This window comes from Malaclemys terrapin, chromosome 2 (genome assembly GCF_027887155.1).
Source record: "Malaclemys terrapin pileata isolate rMalTer1 chromosome 2, rMalTer1.hap1, whole genome shotgun sequence".
NCBI lineage: Eukaryota > Metazoa > Chordata > Testudines > Emydidae > Malaclemys > Malaclemys terrapin.
Genome location: NC_071506.1, coordinates 35,453,839 through 35,473,523, shown reverse-complemented (window position 1 = coordinate 35,473,523; position 19,685 = coordinate 35,453,839). Strand labels below are relative to the sequence as shown.

The 19,685-nt window shown below is 39.6% G+C and overlaps 1 protein-coding gene across 1 annotated transcript in view; it reads left to right on the top strand.

The window, feature by feature from the left end:
- Window positions 1–19,685, top strand: part of RIMS2 (regulating synaptic membrane exocytosis 2) — a 788,551-nt gene that overhangs the window by 532,775 nt on the left and 236,091 nt on the right. Inside the window, exons 18-19 of the mRNA XM_054018206.1 lie at window positions 254–410; window positions 4,418–4,534. Of these exons, the coding sequence (XP_053874181.1) occupies window positions 254–410; window positions 4,418–4,534 (274 nt within the window). The remainder of the gene's footprint in view (window positions 1–253; window positions 411–4,417; window positions 4,535–19,685) is intronic.

The window sequence follows — 19,685 nt, the reverse complement described above, 5'->3', positions numbered from 1 at the left end:
TTTGGATATATGGCAATTTAAGTGCTAGTCATTTAAAGGGAAATTCCATCATAAATGTAGGAAACATATCTATACACATATTTTATGTTACATGCATTTTAAAACAGACATATGTCTGTCAACAGTCAAAACAACATTGCCCTTTTCTTCATGTTTTATGGCATCTTTAACACGTGCTACATATTTAATAAAATAGAAAATAAACAAACCCAAATGTGATTTTAGTTTTGCTCATCTTTTGTATTTTCTTTAGATTACCGACATAATGGAAGAGATCTTCAGAGTTCAACGTTATCAGTGCCAGAACAAGTGATGTCATCCAATCACTGCTCTCGGTCAGGGTCCCCTCACCGTACAGATAGTATAGGACGGACTAGATCTTGGTCTCCCAGTGTCCCTCCTCCACAAAGGTAAATCACTATATAGATTCAATGCCTGTGAGGGTATGAAATTAAGTGCTACTGAAATCTATGAGGATGTCTGAAATAACTGTAACCCCCAAGAAAAATAGTGAATGACAGAAACACAGAGTAATTGGTTTGCTCTTTATGAAATAATGAAAAATGAGTTTTCAATAATATAGCCATGTGTAAATTATTCCTTCACTTTTTTTACATCAGTCTGACACAAAATACATTCCAATCTAAAGCAATAGAAATTTTTATCCCCATTCTTTTAAAGAGAGATTTACAAGGTTAAAGGTTTTATGATCTGAGGTGTTCTTGTTTTTGTTTTTAATCAGTCAATGGCTATTTTCTACCACTATGGTAAATGACCAAGCCTTGGGAAATCCAAAGATGCTGTATCTCAGTATTTTTTTGCACATTTTGGAAGCAACAAAAATAGATTAACACTTCTACAACCACTTTTTATATAGAAAAGAATATACATTTTTTTTTCTCAAACAGCCTCTGATCCTGTGAAACAAAGATCAGGACATTTTTCTTATACCCCAACTACATAAGGTAATGACTACTACAAGACTGAAAATACTATTTAAAAACAGTCTTGTTAAACATGGACAAACATTGCTCTCGTGGAAATGGTTTCCTTCAAGAGGATGCAAAAATAGAGATATAGCATAGAATGGGTTTCCTCCTGGAGTTTAGTGTCACTTTCGAGGGCCAGTTCCTCAGCTACTGTAATTCAGTATAGCTACATTGAAATCAGTGGAGTTGCACTGATTTAATACCAGCTGATGATCTGGCCATAATGTTAATATTGCCTATTAAACATTGATTGCACAGTGTCAAATATTCTGAATCAAGTACATGTTGGCATGATCTTTCATAGCAATTCTACTTCTATCTCTCTTTTTTGTTTTCCCTTTTCTCCTTTTCTCCTTTGTTCTTTTTTTAGATTAAACTGTTAACGTACTGGTCCTTTTATTTATTTATTTATTTATTTACTTACTTACTTACTGACAAAGTATTTTCTCACTAACAACATATTATTATTAATTTTTATTACTTATGCACAGGTAAAATCACACACATTATCATAATTAATCACATACAGGTAACTGATGATATTTTCCTACCTAAAAATCCAGTAAAATAAATAAATACAACCCTACTATAAATAAAAACCGAATTAGGAAGTAGCTAAATAGAACACACAGAGCATCTTATTCTGATCTCATTTACTTAAATCAAGATTGGATATTTTTCTAAAAGATATGCTCTAGCATAGCTATTGAACTTGAAGCAGGGATTAATACAGGGAAGTCATATGGCCTGTGTTATGTCAGAAGTCAGATAAGATGATCACAATGGCCTTAAGATCTATGAACATATGACATGATTAGAAAATAATTTAGCAAGTCTTCTGGGTATGGATCTAACGTACTTGGGTTCCAACGCTGCTGATGACCTTTGGGGAGGATCAATATGATTCCACTAGATAGGATTTTTTTTTTCAGTTTGCCTTTAGTATACCTAGGAAATACCATTTTTTAAACATTAAAATAACATTAAGGCGACAGTCTCAAGTACTCAAAACTTAGGAAATGCCAGAATTAAGTTTACCTATACAACCTTCTTCAGTCCCCTTGCATGGCATTAGTATTCTGTCTTTAATTATGTGCTCACATACTATTTATGCCTCATTCAGTGCACAGGATGAACAGTTAAGGAGAAAGAAGACTGCAAGAAGAGAAAGGATGTTTTCTTGTGTTTGCGGCCCTGGACTGAGACACAGGAGAGAACTGGGTTCTATTCCTGGCTCTGCCACAGACTTTGTATATGAGTTAGGTTATCATAATTCATACATACCATACCCCCGGGGGAATTCTGCACCACTGTGTGTGCGCAGAATTTATGGCCCCACAGATTTCTTTGCTTCCCCGCAGAAAAATTACTTCTGATGGGGAAGCAAAGAGAAGCTGCAAGAGCAGTCAGGTGCCCCTCCCCGGCAGTGCAGGCAGGTCAATTTGGGTGCCCGGAGCAGCTGGTAGATATGTAAATATGGGTGGGGCTGGGCAGTTGTGCAAGTAAGAGAGAGACACTCTGTCCCTCTCACTTGCTATTGCAGCACGCTCAGCATGGAAGGGAAGGGCTTTGGGGTGTTTCTGAGGAGGTAGCCGTGGAGCAGTCTCTGTCCCCTCAGGCAGAGCAGAATCTAGCAGCCTACCTGCTTAGTAAATTGTTCCCATTGTTCTTAGTGAATTCCCCCAGGAATATAAAACAGGTGTAAAAAATTTAAGGATCCTTTACATTGACAGAGTGGTGAAAAGGAGCTTCATTGTACAGGACAGTGTGACCTTATAAATGCTTATGGTACTTTAAGGATTAGAACTGGTCTACATTTTTGGACTGGATGTGCTCCATGAACTGTTTGCGACTGACCTTTCTGGAGATGGTCAGTAGCAAATATAAATTGTGAGTTTGAGTCCCCAGCCCTCACTTGCTCTTCAGTTGCCTATAATGTAACACTGAGCATATGACTTCATATATTTGTTAACTAATTACTAGAAGTAAAGGGCCAATACTAGCTATATTACTATTAGACAAAGAGGTTTTGGGGATCTCCTCCAATGCTCCCCACTCCCATTCTCCATCCTTTGTATTGTAGTATAAATAAATTACCAAAATAATTGAAAATAACATGATTATATTGTGTTATTTTGACAAAGAAAATATGCAGAATTCTGCAGAATTATAAAATATTGTGTGCAGAATTTTTATTTGTTTGGTGCAAAATTTTTAATTTTTTGGCACAGAATTTCTCCAGGAGTAATACAAGAAAGCCTTAACTCTGGCACTTCTTATCATTTGAGTGTTTCACTTTACAACCTTATCATTTTGTTAACATAACTTTGTATGCACATATGTATTTATGTGTGCATGAATGCACACGTGTATGTAACAAAAATATACTTGAATAAATGTTTAAGGTATATACAACTTCTATGAAGATTTCTGTCACTGCATACTTCATGATTTCATACTACGGACCAAAAATGCCAAGAATATGGAAATACCTTATTATTCTGATTAATCTTGTTTGCATCATTAAAATTATAATACTATTGTAATAAATATATGCATTTCCTGCATTGCATGATAGCCTTTAAACATCTTTCCTAATAAACTCTGTGAACATACAAATGAAAATATCCTATTGCATTTACCTGATAAACTTTGCAGTTGATAGTACTATCTTCCTTTCTTCCTACTACTGGTTGATTTGTTCTGCGGTGCTTCAGGAGGAAAGGGGTCATTGGATACCACTGGTTATCAGAGTTTATGTTGAATAAAATATGGGTGAAAGTTTGGCCCCACTGAAGTCAGTGGTAAAACTTCAGTGTAGCCAGGATTTCACCCACTATAATAATTACTTGTTGCTACTAGAATATAGAAAATGTTTAATTTAAATACATCTTCCTTTAAACTCCTAGATTATGCAAATTAAATCATTGTGCTACTTCTTCATTGCAAAACTAATATCTAGTGATTTGTACAGGTGATAATTTGCTTGGCAGGCTGAATTTTCCCTTAGTAGTCCTCATGTCACTCCATAGTAGATTGCCTCTGCCTAATATGGCAAAACACCAGCCCTGTATTGGATGGACCCTGGAACATTCTAATTCTCTACAATAAATCTCTCAGTTAGAAAGCAGACTTCTGCTACAATGCATCACTCTATAAGTACAATGGCTCAAATCCTCTCCTGTGCTAAAGTCGCAGTATCTGTGGCACGAAGGTAGTGCCTTTTTTCTTTGAAATAATGATAGCCATTTCATCAAAACAATTCACCATGAGACTTATAATTATGTAACAGTACAAGTATGTGAAAGATAGACCTTTTAAAGCTCTTTTATAGCTGGCATTTTCATTAACAGAACTAATTTTACAAATCAGTATAAGGACATGGTGCACTACTCACCCTAAGACTATGATGGCTTTTATGTCCTCAGTAGGAATGTGGAACAGGGACCTCGAGGGACTCGATCTACTGCTGCACATTATAATACCATGAACCGAATGGATAGACATCGTGCAATAGATGACCACTACTCCCCAGACAGAGAGAGGTAAAAATCATATAGGAATTAGAAACATCTTTAGTCTATAGTCATCACAAGTTAATTATATCAGTGTGATGTATTAACCCTAAATTCAATAAAAAAGTAAACAAAAAACCCACAGAAACCTACATAGCCTCAGAGTTCCATAAAGATGATATATCTGCTGTTCTTTTTAGTGGTTTAATATTTAAAATTCACAGTGTGTACAGGGCTGCCTGAACTGCCATCTTGTATCCTCTTCGAAAGAAAGAATACAGAAAAATCTTTGAGGTGTATCTGTTACACAAGCAGCAAGACTGATTCTCTGTGAATTTGATTTTATTTTGACTATTTTCAATTCTTTAAACCATGTTTGTTGTTTACTGTGTTTGTAAGGTTTCCAGACTGGTGAATATGTTGAAAAATATGTAGCAGGATTCTTAGTTGATAATTTTCACTGCTGTATAAAAATTACATAAAAGTCCATATTTTGTATTCAGTGTTTGTGAAAAACTCCCACTGGGTATAGTGGAAGTAGCATACATATAGCAAAAGTAGAATATGGCACTGTTCTTATCTGTTCTTAACTTTATGAGCCATTTACTCTTAAAATAAGCTGCTTTGCCATTCTCTGAGATCAGAATTGGGCCTTGTGTGTTGAGTGCACATCTCACCATGACAGAAAGATTTCTGCTGAACAGGGCTTCATCAATCATGAGCAGAGACATGTCAACCTATCTGAATATTAATGAATTAGAAGTAAGATACAGTTAATAGTCAGATAGTGTAGCTCATTTTGCTATATTACCTGAGGTATCTTCTGACTTTAGTTAAAAAAAAGGCCTGTATGCTTGCCACTACAACTTTGGGTCATAAAACAAAAAGAGAAAGCATTTGTCTCCCTTAGTTTTAAAATATTTCTGCACTTGAGTACGTTTTGTGCATCAAGATGGCAATATACCCATCACAGTTATGCAGGCAAGATTGCTAAATAATGTAGCATTTGTTTTTTACAGATACCAATGAGCAATAAAGATATATTTTCACTTATCATATGTTGTGGGAACTTATGTAGTTGCTGTATACCAAATTAATATTTTTGCAGATTATTAGTAAAGACGGATTATCTAATAAGTGACATCAAAATTACATAACTGAAGTTGTTGACTATAATCCAATTAAGAATTTAGGAAACCGAGTTAAGTATATTGAACAGAAAAGACCATTGTGTTTTAAAAGGGCATTAATGCTAAGGTCCATAAATGTGAGGCACACAATCCCCAGGCAAATCTCAAATCGTAGTTATTTTATATATAATCAGAGGTGACAGTAAGCCGATCTGGTTCCGGTATAGTATACCGGCAAGAGCCGGTACGCAGTCGAACATACCAGCAGGAGGCAGCTTCCCCAGGCGGGCAATTTAAAAGGGCCCTGGCCTCCCGGCAGCGGCCAGAGCCCCTGGCCCTTTAAATCGCTGCCAGAGTCCCGCTGCCAGAGCCCCAGGGAGCAGCAGTGGCCGGGAGCCCTGGGGCTTCAGCGGTGATTTAAAGGTCCCAGGGCTCCCAGATACTGCTACTGCAGCCGGAGCCTCGGACCCTTTAAATCACCGCCAGAGCCCCGCTGCCAGAGCCCTAGGGTAGCGGCAGCAGCTGGAGCCCCTGGCCCTTTAAATCGCCACCAGAGCCCCATGGCCCCTGGCCACCGCCACAGCTACCGCTACCATGAGGCTCTAGCAGTGATTTAAAGGGCCTGGAGCTCCCGGCCTCTGCTACTGAAGCCGGAGCCCCGGGTCCTTTAAATCGCCGCCAGAGCCCCGGGGTAGTGGCAGCGGTTTAAAGGCCCCGGGGATTTAAAGGCCCTGCCCCTTCTGCCCAAGGCCCCACCCCTTCCACCCAAGGGGACCCCCACACACACCTGGTCAGGACCCCGGCCCTGTGTAGCATTAAGTCCCTTAAGTTACTTTCACCCCTGTATATAATCCATGTAAAAATATTAGGAAAAAATCAGTATCAGAACATTTTTGACAAAACAGAGCAAATGCATAAAAGTGAAATACTGAAAAGCAAACAGTTTTTTTGTTCTAGATTTCTAACTGTATTTGTTAGAAATATATATAGATTGTGTATTTATCTTTACTGATTTCTTGTATTTGAATCTTTGCCCTGGTTTTGTAATTATGCCATCACTAGGAGAAACATTACTTAGCTGGGTGTTGAGGCCAGTTTATTTAATTTTGATGTCCTAAAGCAATTAACTCAGGATTGTAACTGATGAATGTCTTTTTTTGAAATAGGGGGAAAAAACCCAGAGTGCTCTTGGGTATTATTATATAGTCAATAGTCATGAAGCTCTGGCTCTTTGAAGCACCACATATAGGTCTTGCAGAAACTGTTTTCATGCTTGAGTTTGGTCTCAGGCAGACTGTTCTCCTTGTTACCGTACAAACACACACACAACAGTGCAGGGAGTGCTGAATAGAACCACTAGAATCCCTCCTCCTCACTTCAAGCAAATACATCCTGCTCCAGTCAACTTTGGGTGGGGGAGCATTAATTAGATAATGGACATTTTGTTAACAGGTGTGTCAGAAAAAATATACAAGAGTTGTGACACTATGTTTTGGCATTGCACTGGGATGTTTGCAGCAGTAGCATAGTGTTGTACTCCGTACTGTGATCATGCAATATCATGATGCAAACAAGGCAGTAGATACTCAGGATGATGTTTTTTCGTTTATGGCAGTCTGGAACTTCATTAGCTGACAGAGGAGCTCACCAGATCTGTAAGGTTGAAGATTAATGATTTTTTGGTTTTATGCTTATTTTTATGATTTTCTTGAACTTCCATATGTGGCAACACTTGAAGAATTATTTTTCTTGTTTTTTCCCTCTCCAAACAAATACTTTATCTACTGTTCTGTATTAAAAAACAAACCAACCAACCATACATGTATCCTGTCTATCATGTGTTATTAGCAGTATAACCCAAACTTTCAACGATTGAAGTTTCTGTTGTGAAATACATTCTCTAAAGTATTATTGGCTGTGAGCTATTATATAGAGGAAGAAAAAGAATAGTCCAAAACCTTTCACAATGTATATTCTTTTGCATACCTAGCAGCAGGAATGTGAATGGGAAGGTAATTAGAGAATCAAAACAATAGTATTGAACATATTTCAGATGTTCTCCTTGTCTTCTGTAGTCTTTATCTGTTCACACTAAATTCCTGGGTGAAATCTTGGTTCCACTGAAGTCAATGGGAAAACTCCCACTGACTTCAGTGGAGCCAGGATTTCATTCCTGGATCTGATTTCTTACTTTGTTGGTATTGCACTATTCCTGCTGGAAATGCTTAATTACTGTTGAATAATATACAGCTTTGCCAGATATAGCAGGGAAGTGTCTGTTTCAAAGTCCCTCGTAGAACTCGTGACTGTGATCAGCTCCTGACCCTGCTGAGTAGCAGGGTAAATTTCAGAGGAAGGAAAATTGCTATATTTTTGTACAGTGATAACCTTTCTTCTTGCTGCCAAAATTATCCTGAGTTTGTCTCACACTTAACTGTAAATAGCTAAACGCATACTTTGCACTACTATTGTTTTGAAAAATATGAATCCACAGGGCTGCATTTACCTGCACAGCTCTGTGGGGATTATGGTCTGTTTAGGACTGCTTGGGAAACGGGACTCATCTGCATAAATTTGTCACCCCACCTCAGACTACTCTTCATTACCTTGCTAAACTGCAGGTGTGAACATTCTTTCCTCCATGTGGCTTGCTCATTGTCTGGTTCAGCTTAGAATTCAGCTAGCCTAATGGGCTACCCTACTACTGTCATAGAATCATAGACTATCAGGGTTGGAAGAGACCTCAGGAGGTCATCTAGTCCAACCCCCTGCTCAACGCAGGACCAACCCCACTAAATCATCCCAGCCAGGGCTTTGTCAAGCCGGCCCTTAAAAACCTCTAAGGATGAAGATTCCACCACCTCCCTAGGTAACCCATTCCAGTGCTTCACCACCCTCCTAGTGAAATAGTTTTTTCTAATATCCAACCTAGACCGCCCCCACTGCAACTTGAGACCACTGCTCCTTGTTCTGTCATCTACCACCACTGAGAACAGCCGAGCTCCATCCTCTTTAGAACCCCCCTTCAGGTAGTTGAAGGCTGCTATCAAATCCCCCCTCACTCTTCTTTTTGCAAACTAAATAAGCCCAGTTTCCTCAGCCTCTCCGCATAAGTCATGTGCCCCTAAACATTTTCGTTGCCCTCTGCTGGACTCTCTCCAGTTTGTCCACATCCTTTCTGTCGCTGTATAAGACAAGCTGACTTACTGTTTGGAAGGAAAACATGAATTGGAATGCTATTTAGCCCAGGCTGAGTAGTTAACAAAAATCATATGAAAAACAATGTATTAAAAACATAAGAACGTCCATACTGTGTCAAACCAATGGTCCATCTAGCCCAGTATGCTCTCATCCAACAGTGGCTGGTACCAGATGCTTCAGAGGGAGTGAAAAGAACAGGGAAATTTATTGAGTGATCCATCCCCTGTCATGCAGTCCAGCTTCTAGCAGTCAGAGGTTTAAAGACACCCAGAGCATGAGGTTGTGTCCCTGACCATCTTTGCTAATAGCCATTGATGGAACTATCCTCTATGAACTTATCTAATTCTTTTTTGAGCTCAGTTACACTTTTGGCCTTCACAACATCTCCTGGCAATGAGTTCCACAGGTTGACTGTGCGTTGTGTGAAGAAGTACTTCCTTATATTTGTTTTGAACTTGCTACTTATTAAGTCCATTGGGTGACCCTTTGTTTGTGTACTGCATGAAGGGGTAAATAACATTTCCTTATTCACTTTCTCCACATCATTCATGATTTTATTTTATACCTCTATAATATCCCCCCTCAGTCATCTTCTTTCCTAACTGAAAAGTCACATTCTTTTTAATATCTCCTCATATGGAAGCTGTTACATACCCCTAATCTTTTTTTTTTGCCCTTCTGTGTACTTTTTCCAATTCCAATATATCTTTTTTGAGATGGGGTGACCAGATCTGCATGCAGTATTCAAGATGTGGGCATACCATGGATTTATATAGTGGCATTATGATATTTTTTGTCTTATTGTCTATCCGTTTCCTAATGATTCCTGACATTCTGTTAGCTTTTTTGAGTGCTGCTGCGTATTGTGGAGATGTTTTCAGAGAACTATCCATGATAATGCCACGATCTTCCTTGAGTGGAACAGCTAATTTAGACTCCATCGTTTTGTATGTATAGTTGGAATTATGTTTTCAAATGTGCATTATTTGCAGTTATCTACATTTTAATTTCATCTGTCATTTTCTTGCCCAGCCCCCAGTTTTGTGAGATCCCTTCTCAGTCAGCTTTGGACTTAACTATCTGGAGTAATTTTTTTATCATGTGAAAACTTTGCCACCTCACCACTTACCCCTTTTTCCAAATCAGGTATGAATATGTTGAATGGCACTGGGCGAACTCATGGTGCCCTGGGTCAGGCAGGAAATGTTTGAGTGGATTTATTAAAGCCCAGAGTGGGGAAAAATCAGAACAAACAAACAACACACACCCTGAAATATCCCAGAAAACCGACTATTTATATCACAAGAGCTGCTAAATGATGTTCCTGAGAGTGGGGATGAGCTGCTCAGCAGTACACAAGGGCATACAGACACTAGCGATATTTACTTTTAGCAAATTCCACATTTCTGTATTGAAGCCACCTCACACTGCAGATATTGCTATCCAGAACCCTGTAGCATATGCTCTCACCTTTCCATTGAGAATCCCATTGCAACTGGCAGGACCAGTGCACTCTTGTCCCCTATCTCCTCAGGGATCCTGCAAGCAATTAGGGATGGTAACAAAGAAATAAAAGAAGAAATCTAAGTAAAAATGGATGACATTGAGACTAAACTAACCTCAGTAAAGACAGACCCAAGCAGTTAGAATCATCCAACAAAAAGAAGTGTTTGTTGTTTTATTTTTTTAAAGAGAGAATTGAGAGGATCTGAAAAACAGATCCAGAATGAGACATGGAAGAGTTGTTTTCTTCTTAGAAGAAGCAAAACACACCAATGTAAGAAACTTTGTGGGAAACCTGCTAAAATATGTCTTTTCCATAGATTCCAAGGCCAGTAGGGACCATTCTGATCATCTAGTCTGACCTCCTGTATAACAAAGGCCATAGAACTTCACCAAAATAATTTCTAGAGCAGTGGTTTTCAAACTTATTTCATTGGGTCCCCCTTCTTTGTGTCTGTAGTTGATGTCGTCCTCTCCTAAGTACATATACTGCCACCCAGCTCTGAAGGCAGAAAAGAGAGCAGTGGCTCCTGGCTGGGCGCTCAGCTCTGAAGGCAGTGAAGGCCAGCTCCGAAGACCATCAGCAGCACAGAAGTAAGGGTGGCAATGTGAAAGTGATATTTGTCAATATCACTTTTCACAACAGGCTTAGTGCCCCATTGCCACCCTTACTTCTGTGCTGCTGCTGCCACCCCGGAGCTGACAGCCAGAGCCCTGCCGCCTCCAGGTGAGGGATTTGGCCCTGGCTGTCTCCCAGTGAGGGATTGAGGGGCAGGGAAGGAGCACTTGAGCCTGGGCGGCAGGGCTTGAGCTGTCAGCCCCAGGGGTGGGATTGGGATTTTGGCAGTCAGCCCCAGGATGGCAGGGCTCAGGTTGCTCCCTTTATCTCCTCTCCCCCAGCCACCCAGGTATGCACCGGGCTGACCGGAAGACCTATTAATGATAAAAAAAAGCACACAGCTCATGCCTCACTTGACACATTTCCACGTCTCTTTTGGGAGGCCTGCCCCATAGTTTGAGAATTGATGTTCTAGAGCATATCTTTTAGAAAAACATCCAAATTTAAAATTTAAAATGGTCAGTGATGGAGAATCCCCCTCAACCTTTGGTAAATTGTTCCAGTGGTCAATTACTCTCACTATTAATAACTTAAGCCTTATTTCCGGTCTGAATTTTCTAGTTTCCACCTCCAGCCATTGGGTCATGTTGTACCTATCTCTGCCAGACTGAAGAGCTGATTATTGGTTTCCCATGTAGATACTTATAAGATTGTAATCAAGTCACCTCTTTACCTTCTCTTTGTTAAGCTAAATTGATTGAGCTCTTTGAGTCTACTCGAGATTCCTCTGTTTATATATCCCAAGATTGCATTAGCTCTTTTGGCTACATTATCACACTGGGATCACATGTTCAGCCGATTATCCAGCATGACCCCCAAATCTTATTCAGAGTAACTGCTTTCCAGGATAGAGTCCCCAATCCTGTAAGTATGGCCTACATTCTTTGTTCCTAGATATATAGTTTTACATTTAGCCTTATTAAAATACATATTTAAAGAATTCACCCAAAATCTACAAAACACTTCTCAAGACCACTTCCCCAGAACTGTCATTTTTCACTTCCTGAATCAGAGATAAAGAAAATATACTTAAGTATACTTAAGTATGCCTGAATAGAATCTATCACCTTCTAAAACACTTCCCACATCTCCTTCAACCCAGATTGTAAGTGATGTAAATGAGAGTTCTGAGGACAGAAGACTTCCTAAGAGAATGTAAAATGATATACTCTTTGCTATATTCCATGAAGCTGAGACAAGAACAACATAGTACTGTGGTTTTCTCCCTGGACCTACTGGCAGTCCTAAGAAATATAAGAATGCGTGTGTCATGGAGTCACACTGAAAGCTTACCTATGGCTTTTATACATACTCTCAAGGTAGTAATTGATCTATCGGGGATCGATTTACCGCGTCTTGTCTAGACACGATAAATCGATCCCCGAACGCGCTCCCCGTTGACTCTGGAACTCCACCAGAGTGAGAGGTGGAAGCGGAGTTGGGGGGGAGCCATGGCCGTCGATCCCGCGCCGTGAGGACCCGAGGTAAATCGATCTAAGATACGTCAACTTCAGCTACGCTATTCTCATAGCTGAAGTTGTGTATCTTAGATCGATTCCCCTCCCCCCCCAGTGTAGACCAGCCCTCAGAGAGTATACCTCTTTAGAGGAAGGCCTAAGGCCTCCACTTTTTGTAGTGGCTGCACTACACCCATAGTGGCAGAACTACCTGCCACTCTGGCTCAAAATGTCCAGGATGCCATCTCTCTCTCTGCACTGGGAAACAAAGTTCTTACAACAGTTTTCTGACACCTTAGTTATTTGTTTCAAGTTCTAGTTGTACTATTTTCACATATTCTGCCTCCCTCAGCTGCCAGGTGTTACAAGTTAATGTCTGGTCCCTGATCTTCCATTGTATGTCTGAGGGTAACTCCATTCATATGTTGACAGTTCTTGGTAGTTCATTCATACCTACCCAGACATGCCTACGTGACCAACATCCATCTCTTATTCCCCTGCCCCAAAGAAAAAATTAACCCCATCAGTCCTAGTAGAACACAATACAAAAGTGAGTAGGGAACCAAGTCATATATATTTTTCATAAAATGTAGTAATTTTGACCTTCTTCACTGTTAGTGATGCAGAAGGAACATCTTCCTAGCTGACACCACAGACAAGACTCTCTTACTACTTTCAAGTCTAATGGCAGTGTAAATGTTCACTGAAAAGCAAAATACCAACAAAGCAGCAAAGAAGACATAAACTTTTTTCTGCCTGGATGTAGTCTAAATCCTTAGCACTCAACCACTGAAATGTGATTTATTTTATTATTTATTTTATTACAAATTGAACATGAGTCAACAATGTGATGCTGGTGCAAAAAAAGCAAATGCCATTTTGGGTTGCACTAACAGAGGAATAGCATGCAACTCACGGGAGGTAATAGTACTGCTCTACTTGGGGCTGGTTAGGCCTTAGCTGGAGTGCCGTGTCCAATTTTGGTCACCGCTATATAGAAAAGATGTAAAGAGACTGGAAAGGATCCAGAGGTGATCAACGAAAATGATCAAAGGGATGGAATGGAAGCCATATGAGCATAGGCTGAAGAAACTGAGTATGTTTAGTTTGGAAAAGAGGAAATTAAGGGGGGAATATGATAATGATCTTCAAATACTTGAAAGGCTGCCATAAGAAAGATGGAGAAAAATTGTTCTGTCTTGTCACAGAAGGCAAGATGAGGCAATGGGTTCAAACTACAGCATAGCAGATATAAATTAAATCTCGGGAAAAGCTTCCTAACTGTAAGAACGGTAGAACAATGAAACAGACTGCCTAGGGAGGTTGTGGAAGCTCTTTCACTGGAGGTTTTCAAAAGGAGGCTGGCTAGCCATCTCACACAACAAGTCCTGTATCTTGGCAGAGGAATAGACTAGATGATGCTTGCGATCCCTCCTAACCCTATGGTTCTATGATTCTATGATTAATCCTTTAAAACATTAATTATTGTAAAAGGCATGTTTATATATCTTAATTAAAGGCCAATATTCCTTCTTTGATTTACTGAATTTTAATAGACACACAGGAATGTAGTCTTGATGACAGAGTTAAACTATAATTAAAATTGATGACCACCCAGTCTAATCATTTGATATATGTCAGAAATTTAGTGAGTGTATTCATAGCTCCAAAACTTAATTGTTTAAACTATTTTGTTAACTATGGAATTTATATATGTGTATTGTTTCATTTTGGTCAAACGTCTATGGAGTTTTTTAAAGCACTTTTATAATTGCTATAATTATATAATTTGAATTTGAATTAAACAAGCAATCTTGTTAAGAAATATAAAATCTTGCTTTATTATTATATTCTAAATCACTATTTTGATGTTTTAAATAAATATATCAAAATGGGCAATTATGTTAGTTGCATCTCATGGAGTGTCCATACCTTAAACACTTTAGTCAAAGTCCTTTTGCAATCCAATTTTGCACCAATCTTACCTCCTGCAAACTAATATCAGTAATATGAAAAAGATGTGGTTGGGAAAGGTATATAAACTGCTGTCACACCACCAGCTTTGATGGTATTATTTTATCTAGCCATAAAAATTTCTCCTTACAACTATCTAGATCATATGTTCTGAGCCAGATGGCTTTTTTGTTTGTTTTTTAATATATGCTGGTGCTCAAGTGATTGTACTACTGAGCTCCTCAGCAAGAACTTCAACCTCTCAATAAATGAAAGCTCAAGTCGTTTCTCTTCAGCACCATCTTAATGGAGAAGATTCGGGGTCTGCTTGGTTTAGTTCCTGGGTGACTCAGATATAAGGCAAACCCTGAAACCACAAACTTGGTAGTACTGTTGTTATTCATGTGTTCCTGAGTCTCTTTCTTGCAATGACTGTTTGTTTTTTAAGCCCCAGTACACAATTACTTCTGTTGAATAAGTAACATGGAGTTGCTCTGATCACTTTCTGACCAGAATGAAAATTGCTTCTAACATGGCCTTTCTTTATCAGATTGTATCTGATTCTTCAACCCATGTATCCTTAAGAATCTCTATTGCAATAATTGCCTATTTTTATAAATGGAACTATTTTGATGTTTTAAAAAATATAATCAGTAGCAAAGATATACTTTCAAAAATACGGACAGGAAACTTTCCCTGATACTAGATGGGAAGCCTCCTGTGTTTCCATCATTTCCTACATGTTATTTCTTAATAAACACTTGAATATAGACCAAAAATCTCAGAAGGATCTAGCTTTAGAAAAGGAACGAAACTACTCAGTTTCTCAAACCACAGGAAAATGCTAGAAACAGACAGTCTGGAATCCAGTCTTCCTGAAATAAATCTCAGGGACACTTCATATGAAAGGCACAAAGATACGGATATGACTGGGGAGACAAGAATGGGAGACTCTTAGTCTGGTTCCAAAGACAAAAAGAAACTGCTAACACTATAGCCACCTTCATCCTTAGTGCCTGATAAAAACGGAGGTTACTAATGTAATTCGTGCACCAACTGAAGGAAAAATGATTGGGCAAGACATTGGAAAAGATAGATGAACAACCTGAGTAAACAATATGCAGATTGTACTGACAGACGCTGCTTGGTGAAAGCTCAAAGGGGGCAGACAAAATTGGCTTTACGCCACAATTAAGTCCCACACCCATTCCTGGGCCTGTTTATTGTGGTTTCTAGTGGTTGAGGATCCTCAGAATGCAGCAGTGCTCCAGCCATGCTCCCTTGCCCACAGCCATGCCCCTGAATCACCACCTCTGCCAGGATGGGGGCAGAACATTAGGCAATGGCATAAGGCCTGGTCAGAGGGGAATGGAAACTGAAAAGAGGATAATTATTTTATAAGGGCTCAGTTCTGTTGTTAAAACAACAACAACACAGAAGTCAAAAACATTTAACTCTTTGTACTATAAGAAGAGCAGAAAGAAGGATAAGACAGTGTACATACAACCTTTTAATGTTAATGTGTATGTGTTTACTGTGTGTGTTTTCAGACCTGGACTTTGGTGTGTTGTGTGATTGGTCACCTGAAGCACATAGTATGGTTTCTGTTCCTTTATTGGCTACCTGAACCTTTATAAAGAAGCAGAGTGCCCAAAGAACTATTTGGACCATTTAAAGATGTAGGGAGCATTGTAAGGAGCTTATGCACAGCAGGAGATAAGTGAGACCTTGAAATTTTAAAGAGACAAGGTGGGTGAGGTAATATCTCTTATTGGCCCAACTTCTGTTGGTGAGAGAGAAAAGTTTTCAAGCCAATCAAGACAATGTAGAGTAGCTCCAGGATTATTATAAAATTTTATATTGGCTTCCAACATCTCCTTTGAAGCAGCTAAGTCAATGGGGATAACCAGAGCTTGGTGTTTTTCGGCCATGGCCCCTCCCTTCTTATAGCAGTTCTGAGCCCCCTTCTCACTACCAGCACAGAGCAAAGAGGACTTAACTAGGTCTAGTCCTGTTTATTCTCCAATTTTCTATAAACTAAAACATAGAAATACAAATATGTAAATGCATTAGAGCAGGGACAACATATTATTCTGTGTTTTATACATCAACATGTGAATTTCCAGGACTTTATGCCAACAAAAGAATAACAAGAACAATAATAATCAGCACCCTCTGGGTGTCCAGTATGATATCTCTACTATTTGTTTGTATTTTAGCTTAAGAACATTTCTTTACATATAAAATTATAAATTAAGTATTTAAACAGGAATGTCTGTCATCTCTCTTTATAATACATTTATACAAGGGAATGTAGTAAATTTTTGAAAACTATTTTAATGGCAAAATCTGACCTGTGATCTAATCCAGGTTAATAGCCGTTTTTTTTGCTTTTCCACAAACGTTTTAATGACTAATTATTGTCTAAACTAGAATTATGGGGATGGATTTTTATTCATGCAAATATAAGTCTATGTGTATGAACAAGTGGAATCACATTTACTTATGCATCTTTGCACCTGAAATATAAGGATTTAATGCTGCTTTAAATCCTAATGTACAATGCCGCCATAGCTATAAACACACACACATGCACAAACATACCAGTATTACATTTTTGTTTGAGCAAAACAATGCTTTTTTATGCACACCCAGATTTTGTGGGTTTGTTAGTAAAGATGGTGGAGGAACATAAAGACTAGGAACATGTTTTACAATCAGATACAGAAACCGCCTCTGCAGAAGAACTACATACCCTTTTCACCACACCAGTCTCACATGTGTTCTGTATATACTACATAACAATGATTGTGGTCAATAACTGGTGAAAGTAGGTCAAATTGACAGGCTAGTTTGACAAAAATAGAGACTAGCAGATTCAGTCCATATTCTTATCAGGTATATGGAAGAATATGCATTGTGACTAATTAATGTCAACATTATGGGACAGATAGTACAGAGTCCTATATGAGTGCTGAAGAGGGGGAGAAGGCACGAAAAGCCAATAATGATGCTAAAAATGTCCTGGGGCAGGATAAGGGTGAGCTATAGCCGTGTCGTCTCTCCACATGGGCAAGCACTGGGGGGGGTGGGGGAACGTATACTACTCCTGTAAAAGAATGTAGCAAATACCATTGCTTCAAGCATTCCCCCAGGGTTTTTGAAGTCTACGTGCTCCCCGTGAACAACCCCTCCTTACTCTCCATCACCAAGGCAGGCTGTATCTGAAAGACATTTAAGTAGTACAGGCGAGTCGCATCATACGCGCATTTAACTAACCCAAATTCAACTATACGCGCTCGGCAAAAAAAAGAAAATCAACAAGATACCTGTAAATAGTGCGGGCGATTCCACCCAATGAGCATATGCCCCGGAGTGAGCATGAGATGGGAGATGTGAATCTACTGTTCCCTCAGTTGGTCTCAGTTCCCGCATGCCTCTCATAGTGTGAGCATCTCGCTGCACTGAGTGTGATTCTAGTGTTTAAAGATACATATTTTTCATACAACATGGCCCCTAAATGCAATCCAACTACTTCATCTGGTGCTCAACCAAAGAAAAAGCGTTCTGTTCCAATGCTGGAGGAAAAACTGGCTGTGTTGGACTTATTGAGAGACGGTATGTTGGTCTCCAATATGGCGCATAAATATGGCCGCAACAAATCTAGCATCCGTGCCATCCATCAAGATTCAAGAGAGAGAAATTTGTCAAGCCGTGGCATCAAGTGCTCCAATAACTGCTAAGGTGACAAGCCAGGTGCATGATAAGACTTTAGTGAAGACTGAAAAGGCATTAAACTTATGGCTGGAAGACATGAACTGTAAACGTGTGTCTATGGATGGCAACACATTGCGAGAAAAGGCTCTTAGTCTCTACGCGCTGTTCAGACCTCCCGCCGAAGAGGGACAGCCTTCTGATGAGAAGGAATTCAAAGCCAGCCAAGGTTGGCTTAACAGTTTTAGGAACCACTTCAACCTCAAAAACGTGCAGACTACTGGTGAAGCTGCATCTGCCAATGAAGAGGCAGCAAAAGCCTACCCCGAACAATTAAAGAAAATCATAGAAGAAAAGGGCTATCTTCTGGAACAAGTTTTTAATGCTGACGAGACTGGGCTCTTCTGGAAAAAAATGCCCAACTGCACTTACATTTCGAAATCAGAAAGACAAGCCCCTGGCTTCAGAGCAGCTAAAGACTGTGTGACTGTGTTGTTTTGTGGCAATGCAGTTGGGCATTTAATAAATCAGGGCTTGCTCTGCAGGGCTGCAAATCCCCGTGCCCTAAAAGGCAAGAACAAAAATCTCCTGCCTGTGTTCTGGCAATCAAATAAAAAGGCTTGGGTGACGGCAGCATTATTTCTGGATTGGTTCCACAAGTGTTTCATTCCGGAGGTCAAGCGGTACCTCGAAGAGAAAGGACTTGACTTTAAAGTATTGCTGATCGTAGACAATGCTCCTGGCCACCCTGCGGCACTCCGGTTTGCACATAACGACGTTGAAGTCATCTTTCTCCCCCCCAATACCACCTCCATCCTCCAACCTCTTGACCAAGGCATAATTCGCTGTTTCAAGGCCACGAACACTAGGATTATGTTCTCATGGATACGTAGCGCTATGGATGCTGATCCCAATCTTAATGAGATGGAGTGTTGGAAGTCTTTCAACATTGCTGATTGCATCACTTATATTAAACAGGCGATGGATGCAATCAAGCCTGAAACAGTCAATGCATGTTGGCGAAACCTATGGAAAGAATGTGTGAATGATTTTAAGGGTTTCCCAACCATTGACAAAGAAGTGAAACGCATTGTTCAGGTGGCTGGGCAAGTGGGTGGTGATGGCTTCGTCGACATCCTTGAGGAAGAAATTAAAGAATTGAGAGCCATAGAGAAACATTGACTAACGAAGAGTTAGAGGAACTGATAAAATCATCTGCAGAAGATGAAGATGATGACGACGAACAGGAAGAGCCAGCAAGTTGGAATCTTCATAATTTTGCTGAAGTGTTCCAAGCAGCGAAACACTTGAATGATTTCATTTATGAATATGATCCCTCTATGGAACGAAGCCTCAAAAATCACACATAGTATTACGGACGATTTGAGACCGTATCAAGAAATGTTTGAGCAGCTCAAGAGACAACAGCGACAGTTGCCGATCACCATGTTTTTCAAGGAAAAACAACCAGCAGCAGTGAACCTACACAATCAACTTCTCGAGCTGAACCAGAGCCAACCACTTCGTCTATGACTCGCTCTCCATCACCCAAGTTTTCCGTCACCTCCGTCTCCTGGATCGACATCAAGCCCTGACAACCCCCT